Below are 22,073 nucleotides of genomic sequence, written 5' to 3' on the forward strand. Positions count from 1 at the left end.
ACAAGTAAAAGTACCAATACCACGCTGTAAAACTACTCCGTTACAAGTAAAAGTACCAATACCACGCTGTAAAACTACTCCGTTACAAGTAAAAGTACCAATACCACACTGTAAAACTACTCCGTTACAAGTAAAAGTACCAATACCACGCTGTAAAACTACTCCGTTACAAGTAAAAGTACCAATACCACACTGTAAAACTACTCCGTTACAAGTAAAAGTACCAATACCACACTGTAAAACTACTCCGTTACAAGTAAAAGTACCAATACCACACTGTAAAACTACTCCGTTACAAGTAAAAGTACCAATACCACGCTGTAAAACTACTCCGTTACAAGTAAAAGTACCAATACCACGCTGTAAAACTACTCCGTTACAAGTAAAAGTACCAATACCACGCTGTAAAACTACTCCGTTACAAGTAAAAGTACCAATACCACGCTGTAAAACTACTCCGTTACAAGTAAAAGTACCACACTGTAAAACTACTCCGTTACAAGTAAAAGTACCACACTGTAAAACTACTCCGTTACAAGTAAAAGTACCAATACCACGCTGTAAAACTACTCCGTTACAAGTAAAAGTACCAATACCACGCTGTAAAACTACTCCGTTACAAGTAAAAGTACCAATACCACACTGTAAAACTACTCCGTTACAAGTAAAAGTACCAATACCACGCTGTAAAATTACTCCGTTACAAGTAAAAGTTTAATAAGACCATCTTTGACCGAGCTCTATAGACACCAGGAGACAATACATTCTTCTTTGTTGTTTTTGTTATGCACACATAATTTATGCTAATTAGATACCGCAGAGTAAAGCCAGTGAAATATTCCCATTTCCGACAGCTTGTTAATTATATTTGTAAGTTATAATCAACATTTTCATCGCAGTGACTCCCCGTGTGGGGACTGGACCATAACAATAACTAATCTTGTTGGATGCCATTTGGTCGCAGAAATAATTGCAATTAACAATGTTATTGTAATTTTATGCCGCTGATATAATGATAATAGCATTAGGATGTAAGAACACCATTGAAAAAGCATCACAATCTTTATTCTGAAAGATTCTTCCGACATTGGAATATAACAAAACACACATATCCATTACATAGATTACATTACGATGTAAACAAAAAAGCATGTAAACAAGAGGGGGCAATATCTTCATGTGCCTCATGTTTGGAGATCAAAGTGGGCTTCAAGCACCTTTTCCCAAGCACTTTCCATAGCGGATCAAAGGAATCCATCCCACTGAAACGTGGACACGTTCCTGCCTCCTGGAGGGGGGGGGGGGGGGGGGGGAATCGGTTGCTATTTTGACAAACAGTCAAATCTTTTGAGCGCTCACGTTGTGTTTGGTTGGGAATCAGACCCGGGGGGGGGCTATGCCCTGAAGGCTGAGGGAGTAGTGAACCTATTCGTGGTTGGGCAGCGACAGGCCTGGTCCTGCATAGATCAGCACACACACACACACACACACACACACACACAGCACGGCACCAACTGTGCCAGGATTGGCGGTTTGATTGTTGTTGGAGACGCCCCAAGAGGAAAAAGACCTCTGCATGAAGGATCAATGTCAATGCAAAGTCTTTTTTTTTTTTTTTTTTAAAAGCCCACAGAAGCTTCGCTTTACACGTTGAATGTGGCGTTGCTGAAAAATATTCTGGTTCTAGTGACGCTGCAGGGAAACCTGCTTGATTAAAATCGAGAAAAAAAAGGCCTTTGAGAGCTCGGCCTTTTTTTTAATCTAGAGCCTGCGTGTTGGGATGGCAGGTGTTGAGGGAGGAGGGACGCAATGAGGGAGTTAATTGCCGCTCCGTAACTCGATAGTCCCATTTGTCTCCGACGAGCCAGGTTTAACATCCATCTACGCCCACAGTCTGACGATTTTTTTTTTTTTTTTTTTTGTCTCGCCCTTACAAAAAAAACAAAAAAACGGGAGCCTCTGGACAGAAAAACAACACAAAAATCAAAGCTTTCCGTCTGCCTTTTCACGGCTTACACTCCCTCCCCTCTATCTAGCAGCTAGTTTTAATCAACTGACTTTTGTCCGATGTCAGCTTAGTCCCCACACGCTCTCCCCCCTCGGCAATGGTATTATCTTTTCCTGGCAATATCCTAGTTGAGCCCCCTACCTGCCGTTAAATATAACAATAGTGGGAACCAGACTTTTTTTTTTTCTCAGTCGGGGATTTACGCCAAATCCACTCAATGAACCGAACAATCCCACTCAATGCCAATTAGAGTCCATCTCGTCTGGTTCTCAGCCAATCGATGCGAACACTCGGATGAATATGATGAACTGCAGGTTGGTGACATATATCCTTAAACCGGTCGTGGTTAACTGGTAAAATAAAGAAAATCTAATAAAAATCAAGCATGCCTCGGAGCAAAAATGGTGTGTGGCCGCTTCTCCGTCCAGAAGGAGCATATGGCGAGCAATGATGTGGGCATAAGTTTGCCATAAGTTGCACGAGCCTGAAGGGTAGAAGATACAAAAGGCGCCATCTGCCAAATTGAGGCAGTCCCCATTGCAAAACACGCAGTGAATTATTCATCGTAACGCGAGTCATGAGAATGGAGGCGTTCAAACCGGCGATAGAACATGTCCAAGAGAGGAAGTGAATCAAAGACATATTTGAATGTGAACACATTAACATGTCTGTAACTGCCGGCAGTGAAACAGAGGCCGAGAACAACCGTGGCTTTAATTGAGAGAACTCTAATGTCACATCAAAATCTCCCTCCATATTTAAAAAAATGGGGGTAAGTAGCAATGTGTGAGGATTAAATCAGGATTTAAAAAAAAAAAGGTGAACTTCAACACACCAGATTATATATGTTCCTAGTAGAATTGTTAACGATGCAGATGTCAAAATTGTGTTGGTAAAAGTATTAGTTTGCACATTTGGTTCCAACGAAAGCCAGATCCATTTTAAATGACACGAAAAAAAAAGGAATAAAATACAAGAAGCGGAAGAAAGTAGAGAGAAAAGCCCCGATGGGATCCAGTCCCTCGGGGGGGAAGGCTGTATAATAAAAGAGAGGCAGAACTTATTAACAACTTCTTTAAGTTCAACTTGCCTGCAGTCAAAATCTACGACGGTTTCTGCAATGCGTCTTTAGTGTTGTCTCGCGTACGAAGCTTCTGCTTGTGAATATATATATATATATATATATATATATATATATATATATATATATATATATATATTGGGGGGTATTTAATTTAATAATACAACCGGCAGCTGCTCACAAACTGGACCGGGTTATTTAACTCGTTTTAGATCTTTTAAAACATGTTAAATTTAGGCTCCCTGTGAATTGACATCGCTCAGTTTTAGATCGGAAAACCAGAGACGGGGAAGACGATCTCGCGTGCCGATGAACCTGCATGTGTAATTAGAGCGTAAAGTGGAGGAATTTAAAGAACTGGCATCTGGCCTACCACACCATTTGTCTGTCTCACACACACACACACACACACACACACACACAGGCCTCTAAAATGGGGGACCAGCCAAGCATCGCAGGTATCGGGTTGTCGGCGGTGCCATCGGCAGCTACCGGAACGGTCACGCACTCCGAATCTCTCCACGAGATCAGATGAGGTGGGAACACACGGGTTCCTCTTAAACACCAGATAAGTTTTGTAAGCCTCGAAACACATTTAACTGGCAACCACGTACGTGCCCCTGTGTATTTAATGTAAATGTTTTTTTATATATATATATATATATCTTTAATTTCAGCTGATGCGAGAGCCTGTTAGACAAAGTAATGGTCTTAAGGTTAAACTGATACCACGGTGTCCACAATGTAAATGATTCTGACATTATTTATGGTCCTTTTGGGCTAAACTTGTATTGATGAGCTCCAATTAGGTAAATATACAACATTAACGCATTACCACCACAGGGAATAAGTATACGAGCCTATGAAGACATTCTCAAGTGGCAGTGAAGACATTATCGTTTGGTCTCATGCGCGACTACCAGTAGGTATATATGAATGTCTGTGGCTCTAATCTCTTTCCGTACCTGCACAATCCAGCTTTTTATTCATGAATGCATTCATATTGGCTATCGTAGGTTTGACCCACAGAAGACGATAACGCACGAGGAAGGCGCAACGTTATTGTTTTTGTCCGCCAGAAAATCTCATTGTTTTTTTCTTCAGGGTTTCATCGAAACGTGAATTTAAAAAAAAAAAACATCCATGCTGCTCGCTTTGCATTTGCGGTGATATTGTGTTATCCCATTTGCAATATCATGAATACAAACTACTCCCCGTCCACGCTAAGCCACCTTTTGCGATGTGTTCAGAGCGTCGTTTGCCACGAGGCGATGTCATTTGCTGTGAGAAAATATTTTTAAAAAAAAGAAGAAAACACTTTTAGCCAGTAAATCATTTCTCAGAGCAGGTTTCTGAACAACCACTGAGAGCTTTTTACCACATGGGAATAATAACTTCTTGTATTGGACCAATTTTGCCATTTAGCTAAAACAATTTTTTTTCTAAATCACATCTTCAATAACTCGCAGACGATAAAGCCGTTGTTTTGTTAGATATTGAAATAACCTTGGAGGACTCTCCGGGCTGCAGCCTGTGGACGTCTTCGATGTGGATCCGACTACGCAGATGAATCAATGGGGCGAGAGCAAGTGGCTCGTTCCCCGTCTGTGAATGTCATCCGCGACCGATCGTACTGTGCATGAGACGAGAGGCTCGATAACGCCTTCCTCTTCTCCGGTGCCGGTTATTGTTCAAACCGTAAAGAAAGAAAAAAAAGGGGGGGGGACGCTTCTCCATTTGGTAATTGGTGAGCTTTAGTGAAACTGAAAGTTCAGCTTGGACGCGTGCGTTCCTGAGAGGTTTAACCCTTTCAGCGGATGGGATCTCAATGCCGAGCGAGGAGCACATTTATTGCGCGTGAAAGGCACTCAAAGTTCAACCGAGATTGCAGCCGTTGTCTCTCAATGTTGTTCGGCCTCTTTATTGGAACCGTCTCAACAGGAAAGACAAGCAGAACACAGTGTAGCGTAACTGCTAATTAATATATTTGGTTTGTTTTCTAATTAATCTGGTAAATTTTCACAAATAAAAAAAGAATATATATATATATATATATATATGGATTATCTTCCAGTTACACATAGCACTATTTTAGGGAGACTTTATTGAGCATATTCTGTATGTGGTCCAGATCATCCAAACATCGGACTTCTGTGGAATATTTTAATATTTCGCTATATTCCGCTAAGAAACACAGATATGGCCATATGCTGCTCTTATCAGTATTCAGTATTTGTATTACCCGAGTTCATAGTCACACACACACACACACACATCAGAATGGAATTGCAAATACCACATTTCTAATAACAACCTTTTCAATGCTTCTTTCTCACAGTCAGAGTTTATACAACCACTATATGAGTTGAGTCACACAATCTTAGACTCACAGCTGCGCTTGAATCATTGGCCAGCTGCGCTATCTGCTCCTGTGCATTGTGGGAAACTTGAAAGCTGCAGGTCTGCTGAGACCCTCAACCCCTTTAAATCCAGCTTGAAGACTCTTCTGTCTGCTGTCGCCTTTAATCGAACAAGATTCAAGAATATATACACATCAATTTCTGCATCTCACTACTGCATTGCAACTTGTATTCTATTTCTTGCCTTTTGACAGTTGTAAATGTTTTAATGAATGTTCTTAATTGTTTTTAAATCTCGTTTTCTTTTGCATTATGTTTTGATGCTTTTAATGGTTTTATGTGAAGCACTTTGAATTGCCTCGTTGTTGAAATGTGCTCTACAAATAAACGTGTCTCGCCTGAAGAGAGAGAACTTGTTGATGCGGTTGCGATTGTTCCTGCTATCTTTCGCTCTGTTGCATGTGTTTAAAAAAGGTCTTGCTGGGGGCGTGTATCTCTATCTTCACTTTAAAAGTTGATATTAATTCAACTACACTTTTTTTGCTGAGCAGCTTTGGAGTGCCAAAGGGACTCTCAACCGCGATGGCAATCAACACAGAGCAGTTGAAAAACAAGACGCCCATGGTCCACTCCCACCTCGTCTGAACTGGCACAGAGTTGAAGACGACTTGATGCCTCTTTCATCCGAGAGCTAGCTCGACAAGTTCAGACTTCACCGCTTTCTTTTATTCCCTTCAACCTTTTGTTCACTCCGCTGACACCAGTTGCCATGGTCGAGTGCAAAGCTATAAATTAGTCTCCACACCTTCTCACGATGAAAGCTAGGCTTTTCTTTTTTCAAGAAGGATTGGCCTGAATTTCTGACCGACCTTCAAAAAACACATTTTCGGATAAAACAAGGCAATAACACGAAGCCAATCGCACACCATTAAGTATCACATAAAATGTCCGTTTTCATGTATGGTATCCATCCGCACATAATTTCCTTATAGTGACTTAGTGTAGAATAATTGCTATCTCTGACATGTTCAGTATCCTGTGAGTATGCATCACTTCCTGAACTCTCAACCTTAAATAAAGCTTAACGTTGTCGTCAGTGCGACTCACAGGAAATGCTAGCATCGCCTTAACGGTCCGCTGATGGCCAGTTGCAAACATTTTCCGAGACTCAGTAAAAGATACCACTTTCTTTTTACACAGACCAAAAGGGAGTGAGTCATGGGACAGGGCTACATCCCTAATTAGGAATCGGTGTTGGTGTCATTCACCTCCCCGACGATCATGTGAAATATGTATCCAATTATCCGTTAACATCCAAGAGCTTCCTGTGAGCTACAGAGACCCACTAATAATACATGCCCAGCTGTAGACTCCTTTCTACACACACTGCCTTGACAGACACAACACACACAGAAAGATCAAGGGACCTTTACACACAAGGCTTACTCTGTCTGCAAATATTCAGCATCACCCAAAACCAGAAAATATGGAAGTCACCACCATGAGTCCATTTTAACTACCCCAACCATAAGATGGTCTGGAAAAGTCTTGTTTTGACCAAAAACCCAAATTCTCACATTGGATACGCCGAGACCACATTCATATTTACTGCTCTCTTAATAGTATAAAGTGTCTTTATGTAAGGAATATTCAATGAGTGAGCAGGGAAGGAGTTTCAGAGCCATTGCAGGAGTCCTTCAATTTTAAACTGAAGATGACTGGCCTGGGAACCAGGCTCATCTCAGAGGGAACTTGTTTGCTCTGGCACATGTGTGCCTCTGCTTTGGACGACTTTCCATTGACCTAAGGCAGGCCGGGCCAATCACAACTAAATCTCTAACATGCGGCATGTTGGAGATTAAGACCATGAAGACAAGCGCTGTTAAGGCAGTTTTCCAAAACAACCAAGATGGCTCCAGTTGATATGGAACGGAGCCGAATAAACTGGCCTTAAAAAGGCAAAACTATGCCAATTTTTCTAATTTCTTAAATGTTATTCCAACGGTCCAAAAAAGATGAGTAAACATGAACTCTCTCCCAAATCCCTGATCTAAAGTGTTAAAACTGAAAGTGTGGAACTGCTCTATAGACCATGCATTTGGGAAATATTGTACAGATGTTGCTAAGAGGGGAATGTTCTTAATATATGGGTGCATTTTTTATCAGAATAAAGCTGATGTGGGTATGTGTCAGGTTGGCCATGCCATGCTACTTTCAATACAGAGGACCTGCCATGTGCTACTAATAATGGAAGCTAGTTATGGAAATGCTGAATGATTCTACCCATGCACATAAATACAATACCAATATATGACACTAATACTACAAGATAAAACAAATTTGTATCCATTTTGGTCACGCATATCACAAAATAACATGACAAAGAGATTTCTCGGTCGTTGGCGTTTAGAAACGAGTCTGCTCTCAGACTTCCCTCAGTTCAAGCTGCGAAAGGCAAAGCTGACTTAGGAAAAATGACCAATGAGTCAGTATCATCTCTCTAAATATAGGGCGGAGGAAGTATCCTTTGCCAATTCATACAGCCGGCAGGGCACAGGACCCGCAGATTAAAGTGTGGCTCACGCTCCTCCGAGCGCATTCGTCATCTCCACTGCGGTGTCAACCTCGAGAGGACGGGCCTTTTCTCACACAGGAATACATATCTTCACCGTATCGCAATGTAGTCGGCCACTATACAGTATATGGGAGTGCAATACTAATGATTCAAAGGTTAGACGCTCAAAACCAATTTTCCTTGTCTTTCGGTCAAGCATCTGATAAATCACACGTGGGAACGCTGCGTGTCGTGTTATTACATATTGTTTACTGCGCAGCCTTCATAAAACTGCTCAGACTACACCAACTCAGCATTTGTACCGTCGTCCTTGTTTTATTACGCTTTACCCTGCACGGCTATTTTTTATTCTACAACAAACTAGTGTCACTAGTGGTTCCCTGTCAAATAGATTACATATTGTGGATGTCGTAATGAGTGTATGGCTCCCACTCAGCTGCGGGGCATCCTTATTCAAGGGGGGTACTCAGACACAGGACCAGTGTATGTATTATGCATCAACTACATACAATGTATACTCACCGTAATGTGCTGAGACAGTGAGAGGCAAAGACAGAGACAACAAAAACAAGATATAACCCGACAGCCAGTGTACTAGCTGGAGGCATCAACACAAGAGGAATTCAACCCTTGACCTCTGAGAAGCACAGTAGAGGAATTCAACCCTTGACCTCTGAGAAGTACAGTGACCTCCAGTGATGCCGTGCAGGGACACAACTGGAAATGTCAATGGTGGGCCAATGGGATTCAATACATTTCAAAACAATGTCACATACTTAGGAAAGACACTTTGAGGACACATTAATGGTCACACGATGTGCTTTGGTGCAGCACAGATTACATATATATTACGTATTGCTGTTGTTATGACTCACACAACTCATTTCCACAATCAGCCATCTTTATTTAATCCATGCTGCCAAGTGAAAGCAACATAAAAAGCAATGCTCCTTAAAATCTGTCAAAACGGACGCGCTCCAACTATTTGGTTTATGAGCAAAATACACAAGGAGGTCCCTTTAGAGATTGAAGGGCGTGTTGTTTTTCAGAGTCCAAGTCACAACTTAGGTCTAAAGGAGGCAAGTCCGAGTCACGTCTCAAGGGTTGAGAGGAAAGGTCCAGGTCAAGTTTCTAGTCTTTAGATAACAAGTCCAAGTCAAGTCTTAGTTCTTGAGAGAGCATGTCCAAGTCAAGTATCAAGTCTTTAGAGAACAAGTCCAAGTCAAGTATCAGGTCTTTAGAGAACAAGTCCAAGTCAAGTATCAGGTCTTTAGAGAACAAGTCCAAGTCAAGTATCAAGTCTTTAGAGAACAAGTCCAAGTCAAGTCTTAGCTCTTCAGAAAGTATGTCCAAGTCAAGTATCAGGTCTTTAGAGAACAAGTCCAAGTCAAGTCTTAGTTCTTGAGAGAGCATGTCCAAGTCAAGTATCAAGTCTTTAGAGAACAAGTCCAAGTCAAGTATCAGGTCTTTAGAGAACAAGTCCAAGTCAAGTCTTAGCTCTTCAGAAAGTATGTCCAAGTCAAGTATCAGGTCTTTAGAGAACAAGTCCAAGTCAAGTATCAGATCTTTAGAGAACAAGTCCAAGTCAAGTATCAAGTCTTTAGAGAACAAATCCAAGTCAAGTATCAGGTCTTTAGAGAACAAGTCCAAGTCAAGTATCAAGTCTTTAGAGAACAAGTCCAAGTCAAGTATCAGGTCTTTAGAGAACAAATCCAAGTCAAGTATCAGGTCTTTAGAGAACAAGTCCAAGTCAAGTATCAAGTCTTTAGAGAACAAGTCCAAGTCAAGTATCAGGTCTTTAGAGAACAAGTCCAAGTCAAGTACCAGGTCTTTAGAGAACAAGTCCAAGTCAAGTATCAGGTCTTTAGAGAACAAGTCCAAGTCAAGTATCAAGTCTTTAGAGAACAAGTCCAAGTATCAGGTCTTTAGAGAACAAGTCCAAGTCAAGTATCAAGTCTTTAGAGAACAAGTCCAAGTATCAGCTCTTCAGAGAGCATGTCCAAGTCAAGTATCAAGTCTTTAGAGAACAAGTCCAAGTCAAGTATCAAGTCTTTAGAGAACAAGTCCAAGTCAAGTATCAGGTCTTTAGAGAACAAGTCCAAGTCAAGTATCAAGTCTTTAGAGAACAAGTCCAAGTCAAGTATCAGGTCTTTAGAGAACAAGTCCAAGTCAAGTATCAAGTCTTTAGAGAACAAGTCCAAGTCAAGTATCAGGTCTTTAGAGAACAAGTCCAAGTCAAGTATCAAGTCTTTAGAGAACAAGTCCAAGTCAAGTATCAGGTCTTTAGAGAACAAATCCAAGTCAAGTATCAGGTCTTTAGAGAACAAGTCCAAGTCAAGTATCAGGTCTTTAGAGAACAAGTCCAAGTATCAAGTCTTTAGAGAACAAGTCCAAGTATCAAGTCTTTAGAGAACAAGTCCAAGTCAAGTATCACGTCTTTAGAGAACAAGTCCAAGTATCAAGTCTTTAGAGAACAAGTCCAAGTCAAGTATCAGGTCTTTAGAGAACAAGTCCAAGTCAAGTATCAAGTCTTTAGAGAACAAGTCCAAGTCAAGTATCAGCTCTTCAGAGAGCATGTCCAAGTCAAGTATCAGGTCTTTAGAGAACAAGTCCAAGTCAAGTATCAGGTCTTTAGAGAACAAGTCCAAGTCAAGTACCAGGTCTTTAGAGAACAAGTCCAAGTATCAGGTCTTTAGAGAACAAGTCCAAGTTAAGAACCCAACCAAGAAATTATTTAATGCGTTATATATAAATGGAAAACAAAGAGAAAGATGTTTATACCATTTGGATTATTAATAGTCCATATTATAATGCTGCTGTCACCCCCCTGACAGAACTGCTGCTTTCACTGCAGTGAAATAGCCTCAAGGTGAGATTCATGTTGGGACGAAGCAGGCGTTCTCTCATAAAAAGAAAACGCACTAGTAAGGGCAGGACACATTAGCCAACACCTAATTGGCTGAGCAGAGAAGTGGCTTCACTTTCCAGTTCGAGGTGCGTTCATCTAAATGGGACTCCAAATAGTTTTCGGTGACAGTTTAGGCGAGCACTTTTCTGAAGTCTCCTCCTCGCTGCGACGCTAATTAAGATGGCACATGCATCACGGTTTCCTCTCATCCTATGGCCTGAGGCGCCCTGATGAAAAAGGCCACTTCAAACATCTAATTAAATCCCTCCACAAATTAATGAGACACAATGTTTACTCCTCCGTGAGAGGATTAGAGAAGCTACTCAGACTGATGTTTAGTTTCAAAGGGGCTCCTGATTGTTTCACCTCTTAAGAGCACCGACATGATATGCAAATAGTAAAAGCTAATGTTCCCTGATGGACCAAACCTTGTAGGAGGCCCCTGCAAGTAGCTCAGATGGCCTCTCTGTGTCTATCTATGGCTTGTATTGTCATATATCTGATGGAGGAAAAGGTGTGATTGCATTTTGTTTTTATTGCCTGGAGGCCCAATTTTTGTTTTGAATATTTAAAAAACACATTTTGCATATTTGTCTTTTTTTTTTTGCTTTGAGGTTTAAAACAGTAAACATGAGTTGTTTGCAAACAGTCAATAAATATCAGCTGATCTTCTCTTAGACGACATGTGTTAAACGCTTGGAGGAAAGGTTATGAATCCTGTTTTATATAAAGCTTTATAGAAATGTAGATACATATTATGCCAAACGTGATGCTTGACTCAATGGTAGCATCATTTAATATTCATAATTATCTTTTAAAAAGGTGCAGTAAAAACAATATTTGCTGTTCCGTAAAGGATAAGCACACAATTTTTTTTTAGCTCTGAGCCTGAAGCAAAAATACAAAGTCCAGTCAAGTTTGTTATCAGCTGAGGAATGTCTTCAAAATTAGATCATATCTTTTACTGAGTAACAGAGAAGATGACGTGCTTTTTATATCCTCCCACCTCGACGACGGCAGCGCCTCGTTGAACAGTCGAGCCACAACAAAGTGTTTCGAACACATTACTTCCAATCTCTTTTTTAAAAAAAAGGCACTTTAAAAGTACCATCAAGGCTTTGTGTTCATAGTATATCACTGTGGGGCAATTGTTCTTTCTGCTATTTTAGTAGTAGAGTAGATACTTTAATATTCTGGACATAATTATATGAACTGTCATGGGTTTGCAGAGGACACTATACCTGGGAACGGACCTCTTGTCTACCCCCCCTCTGGCAGTTTAAGTAATAAGCCACATGGGAGAGCCCATAGCAACGGAGCAGCAGGTAGGAGGAGTATGGCAGAAGTCAAGTTTCTGGATTTAAGTAACAAGAAAAAAAAGGCACAAGAAGACTACAATAACCCCCGATTCAATCAAGCATGGAGGGCTATCCAAATCTTTGAAAAGGTAGACTTTACATGCCATCACTAAAATAGGTTTTGAAACACCTAAATGGGGATTTTACATAAATGTAGGAAAAGGTACTTGGACATTGGGGAGTGTGAGTATTTGACAAGCAAGAAGAACAATGTTTCTAAAGAGAACATCTTCCCCTTTTCTTTCCATCAGGAGGCTCTCAGCCTTCATGCTCTGCTGCACACACACGCTGGTCTTAAGGCTGTAAAGGTTGTTTTTTCCCATTCAGGGAAATGACGCATTAAACCAGCTGTGCAGTATGTCACTGACAGATAAGGAAAGGCAGACAGGCCACACAGTGAAGTTCATCACTCCGGACTGCAGACGGACACATCTGACCTTCCACCGCTGGGAATGACCTTTCTGCACTTTCCTGTAAACTGCATTACTTTTAATTAGTGAAGCAAGGCCCAGCTCCATAGTTGCTCTCCGGGGGGGGGGGGATGATGATGGAGGAGTGCAGTTTCTCTTCCACTCTGGATCAGACCTTTCTCAGCTTGCTGGGAATCTGTCATCCAATCCCAACAGCCTCATTACCGCCTGGAAGGCCGTTGCAACACGACGACAGGGCAGGAGGAGGTGCGCGGCGGGTTCAAGTGTGTGTCCTGGCCACTGTGTGAGGACCGCCGGCGGTGTGAGGACCGCTGGCGGTGTGAGGACCGCTGGCGGTGTGAGGACCGCCGGCGGTGTGAGGACTTTGGCCACGAGGCCCGACTCCACCTCTCTCCACTCAATATTCACAACAACACAAAGGCACGTCAACAGTGGTGTCAGATTATGGATTGTGTGTGTGTGTGTGTGTGTGTGTAGGTGTGACACTCCGTGAGCCACACTAGCACAATAAAGTTGTTACTTTTGCAAGTGGCAGCAAGTTTAAGGAGTCATTTTTGGAGGCGCACATATTGTCTTTGGAGATGTTGTTTTTGCTTCAATTTTGAAAGGCAAACGTGATTTAAAAAAAAAACACTATAAATACGAATATATTGCAATATTACATCGAGGAAAACACGGACCAGAATGAACCGACATCGGGACACATGTAAACAAACTTTTCGACTTTACGCGCGATGACGTATGTGTCCACACACGCACACACGCACACACACACACGCACACACACACACGTCCACCCGGCTCAATCCTCTTACCTTTGTGCTCTGCGCAAGACCCGAAACGAGCCACGACGGAGAGCAAAATCCACCACTTGTTGGAGAGAGTCATGCTGCTGTGCGCGAGGGGGCCGGCGCGCGCGGAGTGTAACGTGCGGAGGAGCTTCTAACAGACGGAGGGGAAGTTGTGACCGTTTGTGGGCGTGTCCTTCCGCCTGATAACACGGCAGTCTGCAGGCGCCTCCACGTTTAAATGACCGGTGATTTCCTGGAGGGACACACACACACACACACACACACACACACACTTTATATAACCACGTGACTTGTTTACCCAGGAATTACAAGAGAAAACCAAGGAGGATTTTTTTTCTTCTTTATTATTCATGGCACGTTGTCATATTCTCTCTCTCTCTCTCTCTCTCTCTCTCTCTCCATCTCTCCAATCCCTCAACACTGTAATTTTCTCTAATTCATCTCGCGGTGATGATAATTGTTTTTTTTCTTCTGAAGCCCCAAAAACTCAGCTGTCCGTTTCATTCAGGAAAGGTGTACCTGAGTTGTGGCCCTTTTGGAGAGGTTGTGAATCCCCTCTTCAGCTCCACCGGTAGACCACGTTCTGTAATTGAGCTTCGAGCTGGCACAGAAAGGTTTCACCCCGGACTTTCAGAGATGTAATAGTTGTTAAATGCCTCACGATGCTCAGTAACACACTCTGTTGGCAGCGCTGGGCCGAGGCTGGAGGTTTCATACACAGTTTGGGGGTCCGCCCGGAATACAAATTCTTTGCTTTTGAATGTCATGCAAGGCACTCTACTCGGGTGGACTTTTGTCTTCTTTTCCTTATCCGAGTCTAAAGACCTGGAAGAAATACATGTACATGAACACCTCTACTTTGAATACCGTTACGGACACTCAAAGGTACTCAAACAAGAGTGTTGTCCGGTACTTGTTTCAAACTATTGTATGAACTCTATGACTGCTTTCAAAGAAAGTGAAAGATATCACACATCGGATGTCCACACTAAAAAGTTCACATTAGTGTTGTCTCCGTGTCGGGTTGCCGAGGTGTCATCCAGACAGCCTCCGAAACCCCCAACTGCTCTCATGGTCCATGCCTACTACGAATTATTCATACATTTCTGTCATATTCATGTAATGTGTTTATGTAAATCTGTAACTCTGTTCATTCTGTACACATGACATCTATTGCATCTGTCCATCCGGGGAGAGGGATCCTCCTCTGTTGCTCCCCTGAAGGTTTCTTCCCTTTTTTCCCTGTGAAAGGTTATTTTTGAGGAGTTTCTTTTCCTGATCCGATGTGAGGTCAAAGGTCAGGGATGTCGTATGTGTACAGATTGTAAAGCCTTCTGAGGCTAATTTGTAATATTGGGCAATACAAAATAAACAGAAAATTGGTCATACTGGTCATACTGGTGAGCTCCTAGGAGTGACCGTGGGGAACATTACGGGCGTGATGCAGAGTAGGAAATTGGCAAATAAAGATTTTGAAATACACTAGTAAAAAGATAAAACATTGTAGTCTAGGTGGAGACGTCCGTAACGGCATGAGTCAGTTACATGGCGTAAGCCCACCCTGAGTAAACAACGCATTGGGGCCAATATAAGGAGTGCGTCAGCGTTATTAGAGGTTGATGTGTTGCAGAAGCAGAGCCGGGATCTCTGTTGCACGGAGGAGGAACAAAACTCCGGGGCGTTGCATTCAAATAGATTTAAAGCACAGCGGCCGTCTGCATGTGAACGACCTCCTTCCCAAGAAGCAATTCAATTTTAATGGCCACACTCATTGACAGTTTGATAGTATGGATACATATAGTTTTTGCAAAGGGTACATATGTATGAATATGGCGTACACGCACAGTTAGCAGGCTAGCTTGAGAGGCAGGAATTTGCTTCAGGATTTGGAGGTGGAGACCAAAACGGAGATAAAAGGAGAGAAAATGTGGACTGACATGTTTAACTTTAAGAAACATGGCTTACAAATGATGCTGATTGTTGGACCATGGCCATAATATGTCAATGTTAGCAGAGTTTTGTTCCCAAGTGACATTCTTTCTAATATGTTTCATGAAAGTATAACTCAGCCATCATATAATCTCAGTGAAGCTCCACTACCGGGTTGTTTTGGATTATCTTCATAGCCTGACTGAGAAGGTGCAGATGCTATTTTATTTGCCACTCTAACTTAAATCATGTCTGAACGTGGCCACGCTTGCATATAAAAATAGGATAACATTTTCTGTTTTGGGGATAATAAAACTCACTTTTGAGTTTCTTTAAACCACACACGCCACGGTAATGGCCCTGACTCACTTGTACCGCACCAGTGCACCCCCCCCCCCCCCCCCCCCCCCGCTCAGTGTGTGCATGTGTGGTTGTACATTGGTGCACGTGTGTGTGGATGTCAGTGTACAAGAATGCACCCGTCTGAGACTCATAGGGCAGCACTGTTGCTCACTCTGTTCAGTGGTTGTGAATGTGCCCCCCCCCCCCCCCACCCACCTTCTTCATGGAAAGTCCTTGAGGGAGAGAAAGTCAAAGTCACATGGTCAAAGCTTTGATGGAATTTCCTGTGTGCTGATTTTCCCACGATGTCGCAGCCTCAATATTTCTCTCTTGAAAGAACGTCTCGGAGGAGAAGAAGCAGATGACACGACGTCGTTTGTCGGTAACTTCAGAGATGAATTGGGGGGGGGGGTCCTTGATTTTTTTTTTTTATGTATTGGAAATGCAGAGGAACATTTTAATTTGGTATTTTGCATTTAATAAAAATTCAGCTGGTAAGAAAATACTGCAGCTGTAACATTCATTGCCTGCAGGTGGTTCCACTGTTAAAATCGCAGCTGCCATCGTATCACTCGGGACAGTGGTTCCCAATCTGAGGTTTGGTGCCCCTCAAAGGGTCACAAGATAAATATGATGGGGCTCAAGATTAGTATCACGTTTTTAGAAAGGAAACGTTTTTTTAAAAACTTTTTCTAGCTTTTCTTTAATCGTTGCTTTGAGAGTTTCTACCTCCACCACCAGCAGGCCCTTTAAGCGACTATTAAAACAAACTATCTAAGAAGGAAACATCACTCTCAAATAGATATATAAGCGATTTGGCAGCAGGTGGCTCGTCAAGTCGAAATGGGTGAGAACCGGGGCTTCAGGAGGTGACATCATCATGTCCACATCTGGCACTGCTATAACTTTAGGGTGGTTTCAGGTTAGCTTGAAAAAACTGGACTGGCGCTGAGCAAACAGCTCCCCCTGGTGGAGGATCAGCAGACTGCTACATGTGTAGTGTGGGCTTGTGAGGTAGTGAAAGAGTTAGCCCGTTCCTTCAACTTTTTGGGGGGATTTTAAGTCAGTAACGACTCATTTCCTCATTCCATGCATGCAGCTATCAGAGGTGCACACTGAGCGTCTGCAGGTTTTGGTGGTTTGAAGCCGTCATTCTTTGTCCTCTCCCCAAAAGACTCGGGCTGAGCCGCTTAAGACCACTTCATTCTGTCCCGTTTGGCTCGGATAGCACTCGCAGTGCTTCAGCTCCATTATGAACCCTCAAATCGTAGTGAAAAGAAGTTTCAAAATAGTCAAATGGGACAAAATCAATACGAGTGATTCGAGCGAGACGGGTTATTTAGAGTCAAAAGGTAGAGCACTGCATACAGGTGAGTCTGCAAAATACTACACAAGTGGATATTGCCTTTTTATTACTTGGACTTAAAAGTTGGTTCTCCAACATGGAGGCAGCAGCTGAAGCTTTACTTATTTATTATCTATAGTTATCTCATTACTGCTATCTGGTACTTTCAGCTCGTTAACTCAACCGATTACTTTGAACTCATTATGTTTACCTGGATGCTTTAGCTAATTACTTTATTTAGAATTAGGTTTATTCATGACTTTTTAGCCATTTAGGTTACCCAGGAGCTAATTGGTTAGTACACGTCTATGCTTCATCACTACCTACTAGATGGTGTATATATGTATATATATATATATATATACTTATACGTATGTATATATATATATATACATATAATGTAATGTAATATATATATACATATATACACGTGTGTGTATATATATATGTATTTATGTATATATACATATATACATATATATATTATATATATATATACATATATATATATATATATATATATTAGGTTACCCAGGAGCTAATTGGTTAGTACACGTCTATGCTTCATCACTACCTACTAGATGGTGTATATATGTATATATATATATATGATTCGAGCGAGACGGGTTAATGAAGATTTTTTTTTTTTGGGGGGGCTTTCGAGTCGGAGGCCTTTATCGTGTTCAAATAGCACGTCGGTGAAAAAGTTCAACGCCCATACGGCGCTCCTTTTATTAAGTCAAACAAAGAAGCGGACCATTTACATTACGCCACACGCCGAGCTAATCATCAGATTAATTATTTATTTAATGAGTCAGGAGAAGGTTCGGCTCCACAAAGGATGGTCCTATGCAGGTTATGGATGAGAGAGCGGATGCTTAAATACATAAATACTGTGGGTTTGAGTATGATTCACAGCTACAACACCACATATCTTATATAAATACAGTATATATATATATATATATATATATATATATATATATATATAGTCTCAGTTGAATATGTGAGACAAAAAAGAAAATCTACGACGTTCAATTCGACGCTCCTCGATATATAACAAGCCGCTCTCGATGTCACGAGGCCGGGCAGTAGCTTATTCAATTACGCTGACGGATAAGCACATGCTAATTACATTTTTTTTTTCTTCTTTCTTCTGCACGATTTAACATTTAAGTCACGCAAAAGTGAGAACGAGGAAAATCAAAACGTCGTTAAGTTTGAGGATCCTCGCTGCCGTCGACTGTCACAGTAATATTAATGCTGCCGATTACTTTGAACTCATTACGTTTACCTGGATGCTTTAGCTAATTACTTTATTTAGAATTAGGTTTATTCATGACTTTTTAGCCATTTAGGTTACCCAGGAGCTAATTGGTTAGTACACGTCTATGTTTCATCACTACCTACTAGATGGTGTGTATGTATTTATGTATATATACATATATATGTATATCGATATATATAATATATATAAATATATATATAATATTATATATTATAGTAGTAGTTCTCGTACTACATGGACTTTGCAGAAGTATTCCTACGGCACAAGAACCACTAAATCATTTCACCATGTGCCAATTTTGCCAAAGCATCGTTAAAGGAAGGATGAGAATACATATCTGGCTCAGCATGAAGAGGTTGAATTGGAGGAAAAGTCCACTGGAACTTGATTAAAATGGATTTACATACAAGGCTAATGCTAAAGAGCCTAAGGGCTCACACAATTCATACAGAAACAGCAGTAAAGCATTAGATCTGTAATTAAAGTCCTCGTATCCAGAGTTTTGAGTAACTGATTTGCGGTCGTAGGGCAAAAATAAAAAAACGTGGGACATTTAAAATCATACGTAATAAAGTGAAGTGAGGTTGGTCAATGTGACGCTTCATTCTAAGCTTCAAGACGACGCTGTGAAGAGATCGTTCTTTGAAAAGCAAAGTCGGAAAGCTCGGTGGTCGCATCACCGGCAGAAAGAAGTTACACACCCACCCCCGATACACAAACTGGACACACACACTGAGACACACACTGGACACACACACTGAGACACACACTGAGACACACACTGAGACACACACACTGAGACAAACACGCTGAGACCCACACACACTGAGACACACACACTGAGACACACACACACTGAGACAAAGAGACACACACACACTGAGACAAACACACTGAGACCCACACACACTGAGACACACACACTGAGACAAACACGCTGAGACCCACACACACTGAGACACACACACTGAGACACACACACACTGAGACAAAGAGACACACACACACTGAGACAAACACACTGAGACCCACACACACTGAGACACACACACTGAGACACACACACACTGAGACAAAGAGACACACACACACTGAGACAAACACACTGAGATACACACGCTGACACACACACACTGGACACACACTGGACACACACACTGAGACACACACTGGACACACACACTGAGACACACACTGAGACACACACACTGAGACACACACACTGAGACAAACACGCTGAGATACACACGCTGACACACACACACTGGACACACACTGGACACACACACTGAGACACACACACTGAGACACACACACACTGAGACAAAGAGACACACACACACTGAGACAAACACACTGAGATACACACGCTGACACACACACACTGGACACACACTGGACACACACACTGAGACACACACACTGAGACACACACACACTGAGACAAAGAGACACACACACACTGAGACAAACACACTGAGATACACACGCTGACACACACACACTGGACACACACTGGACACACACACTGAGACACACACTGGACACACACACTGAGACACACACTGAGACACACACACTGAGACACACACACTGAGACAAACACGCTGAGACCCACACACACTGAGACACACACACTGAGACACACACACACTGAGACAAAGAAACACACACACACTGAGACAAACACACTGAGATACACACGCTGACACACACACACACTGGACACACACACACTGAGACAAAGACACACACACTAAGACAAAGAGACACACACACTGAGACACACACACTGAGATACACACACTGACACACACACACTGAGACAAAGAGACACACACACTGAGACAAACACTGAGATACACACACTGACACACACACTCAGACAAAGACACACACACTGAGACAAAGAGACACACACACTGAGACAAACACTGAGATACACACACTGACACACACACTCAGACAAAGACACACACACTGAGACAAAGAGACACACACACACACACTGACACACACATTATGTTCACTCTGTTGTTATTAGAGCGGATGCAACGTGACGTGCAGAGGAAACCAATCCCTCAGCTAATGTGGATGAAAGAATCCTCTCGAATGTTGATTACTCAAAGGAAGATTTGTTTTGTTTACGTGGTTCTGTGCACACCTGATTCAGCCTCAGAGGTGTATGGACCATTTCTCTGCAACCACAGAAGACACAATGATCATCTCCAAGCCCTTCTCACTCCAAACGTGTCAGATAGCTCGGTAGCGACGCGACGGCCCACGGTTGATCCCTGATCCGTACTAATCCCCCGCCCTACGGCATGCATGTGGATCGTAGATTAATTACACGGTGGAACCATCATACTGTGAGCGTTATCGGACGATACTCTGTTGAAATATCACCATTAATGCTTTCAAGTCATTTACTCCATACAATGAAAATCTTACTTTGCTAGGTCCTCTTTAAATTAAAATAAACAAAAATCTATACAAAATAAGGCACAGAAATGGGAGAACATTATTGAACTTGCAAATCCCTGATATCGCTGCAACGTGTTGAAATCGGCAGGAGTAGGTAGTAACGTTAGCAACACCGGAGCTAACGTTGCTACCGGCTAACGTGTGGAGGTTCCATTGAGTCCTGACAAAAGGTACACAATAACGTTATCACGATGTGTCCAAAGTAATCTGGAATAATATAGTTTTTGGCGAGAAACTTGAATAAAACGATGCATGTGAATCGCAGATTAATTACACGTTGGAACCTTCATACTGGGAGCGTTATCGGCCGATAATCTGTTCAAAATATGCTGGAAATCACCATTAATGCTTTCAAGTCAGTTACGCCATACAATGAAAATCTTACTTTGCTAGGTCTTCCTTCTGCACAGAATACAACAATGAATTAAAATACAAAATAAGGAGTTAAATGGTAAAAAAAATCTATATAAAATCTGGCACAGAAATGCGAAAAACAGTATTGAACTTGCAAATCCTTGATATTGCTGCAACGTGTTGAAATCGGCAGGAGTAGGTAACAATGGAACCTCCACACGTTAGCCGGTAGCAACGTTAGCAACAGCGGAGTTAATACAATGAAACCTCCACACGTTAGCCGGTAGCAACGTTAGCAACACCGGAGTTAATACAATGAAACCTCCACACGTTAGCTCCGGTGTTGCTAACGTTGCTACCGGCTAACGTGTGGAGGTTCCATTGAGTCCTGACAAAAGGTACAAAATAACTTTATCACAATGTGTTTTTTGGCGAGAAACTTGAATAAAATGAAAGATGTGTTTTCACTGCAATATAAAATAGAAGTTAGTGAAGCAATTATCACCCGCGTGAACTCCTATTTTTTATCATTAAAAATAAAAGAACCTGAAACAATATGTTGTCTTCTGTAAAATGTCTCTTTTAGGAAAATTTAAATCTTTTATGAAACTTCCTTTTTTTGTGAAATGTGTTTTGTGAAATATGTTTTGTGTTTTGTAAAATACCCTCTAAATGAAAAAAGATGAATAGATGAGTGAAGAAATATAATGAATGCCAATGCCTGCACGCTCATTGAATGGTTTGATGATTATGTATATGTATACCACATTTTCTTTGTTCTCACAATGGACCACAACA

The 22,073-nt window shown here is 41.7% G+C and overlaps 1 protein-coding gene across 2 annotated transcripts in view; it reads right to left on the reverse strand.

The window, feature by feature from the left end:
• Positions 1-13,801, reverse strand: part of tfpia (tissue factor pathway inhibitor a) — a 33,933-nt gene extending 20,132 nt beyond the window's left edge. The window contains exon 1 of one of the 2 annotated variants that reach the window (XM_034561667.1): positions 13,537-13,801. In XM_034561667.1, coding sequence (XP_034417558.1) covers positions 13,537-13,609 — 73 coding nt within the window. In that variant the 5' untranslated portion in view covers positions 13,610-13,801. The remainder of the gene's footprint in view (positions 1-13,536) is intronic. The other variant, XM_034561668.1, reaches the window with a different exon arrangement.
• Between the last annotated feature and the right edge of the window lie 8,272 nt (positions 13,802-22,073).

This window comes from Cyclopterus lumpus, chromosome 21 (assembly GCF_009769545.1).
Source record: "Cyclopterus lumpus isolate fCycLum1 chromosome 21, fCycLum1.pri, whole genome shotgun sequence".
In the NCBI taxonomy this organism is placed as follows: domain Eukaryota; kingdom Metazoa; phylum Chordata; class Actinopteri; order Perciformes; family Cyclopteridae; genus Cyclopterus; species Cyclopterus lumpus.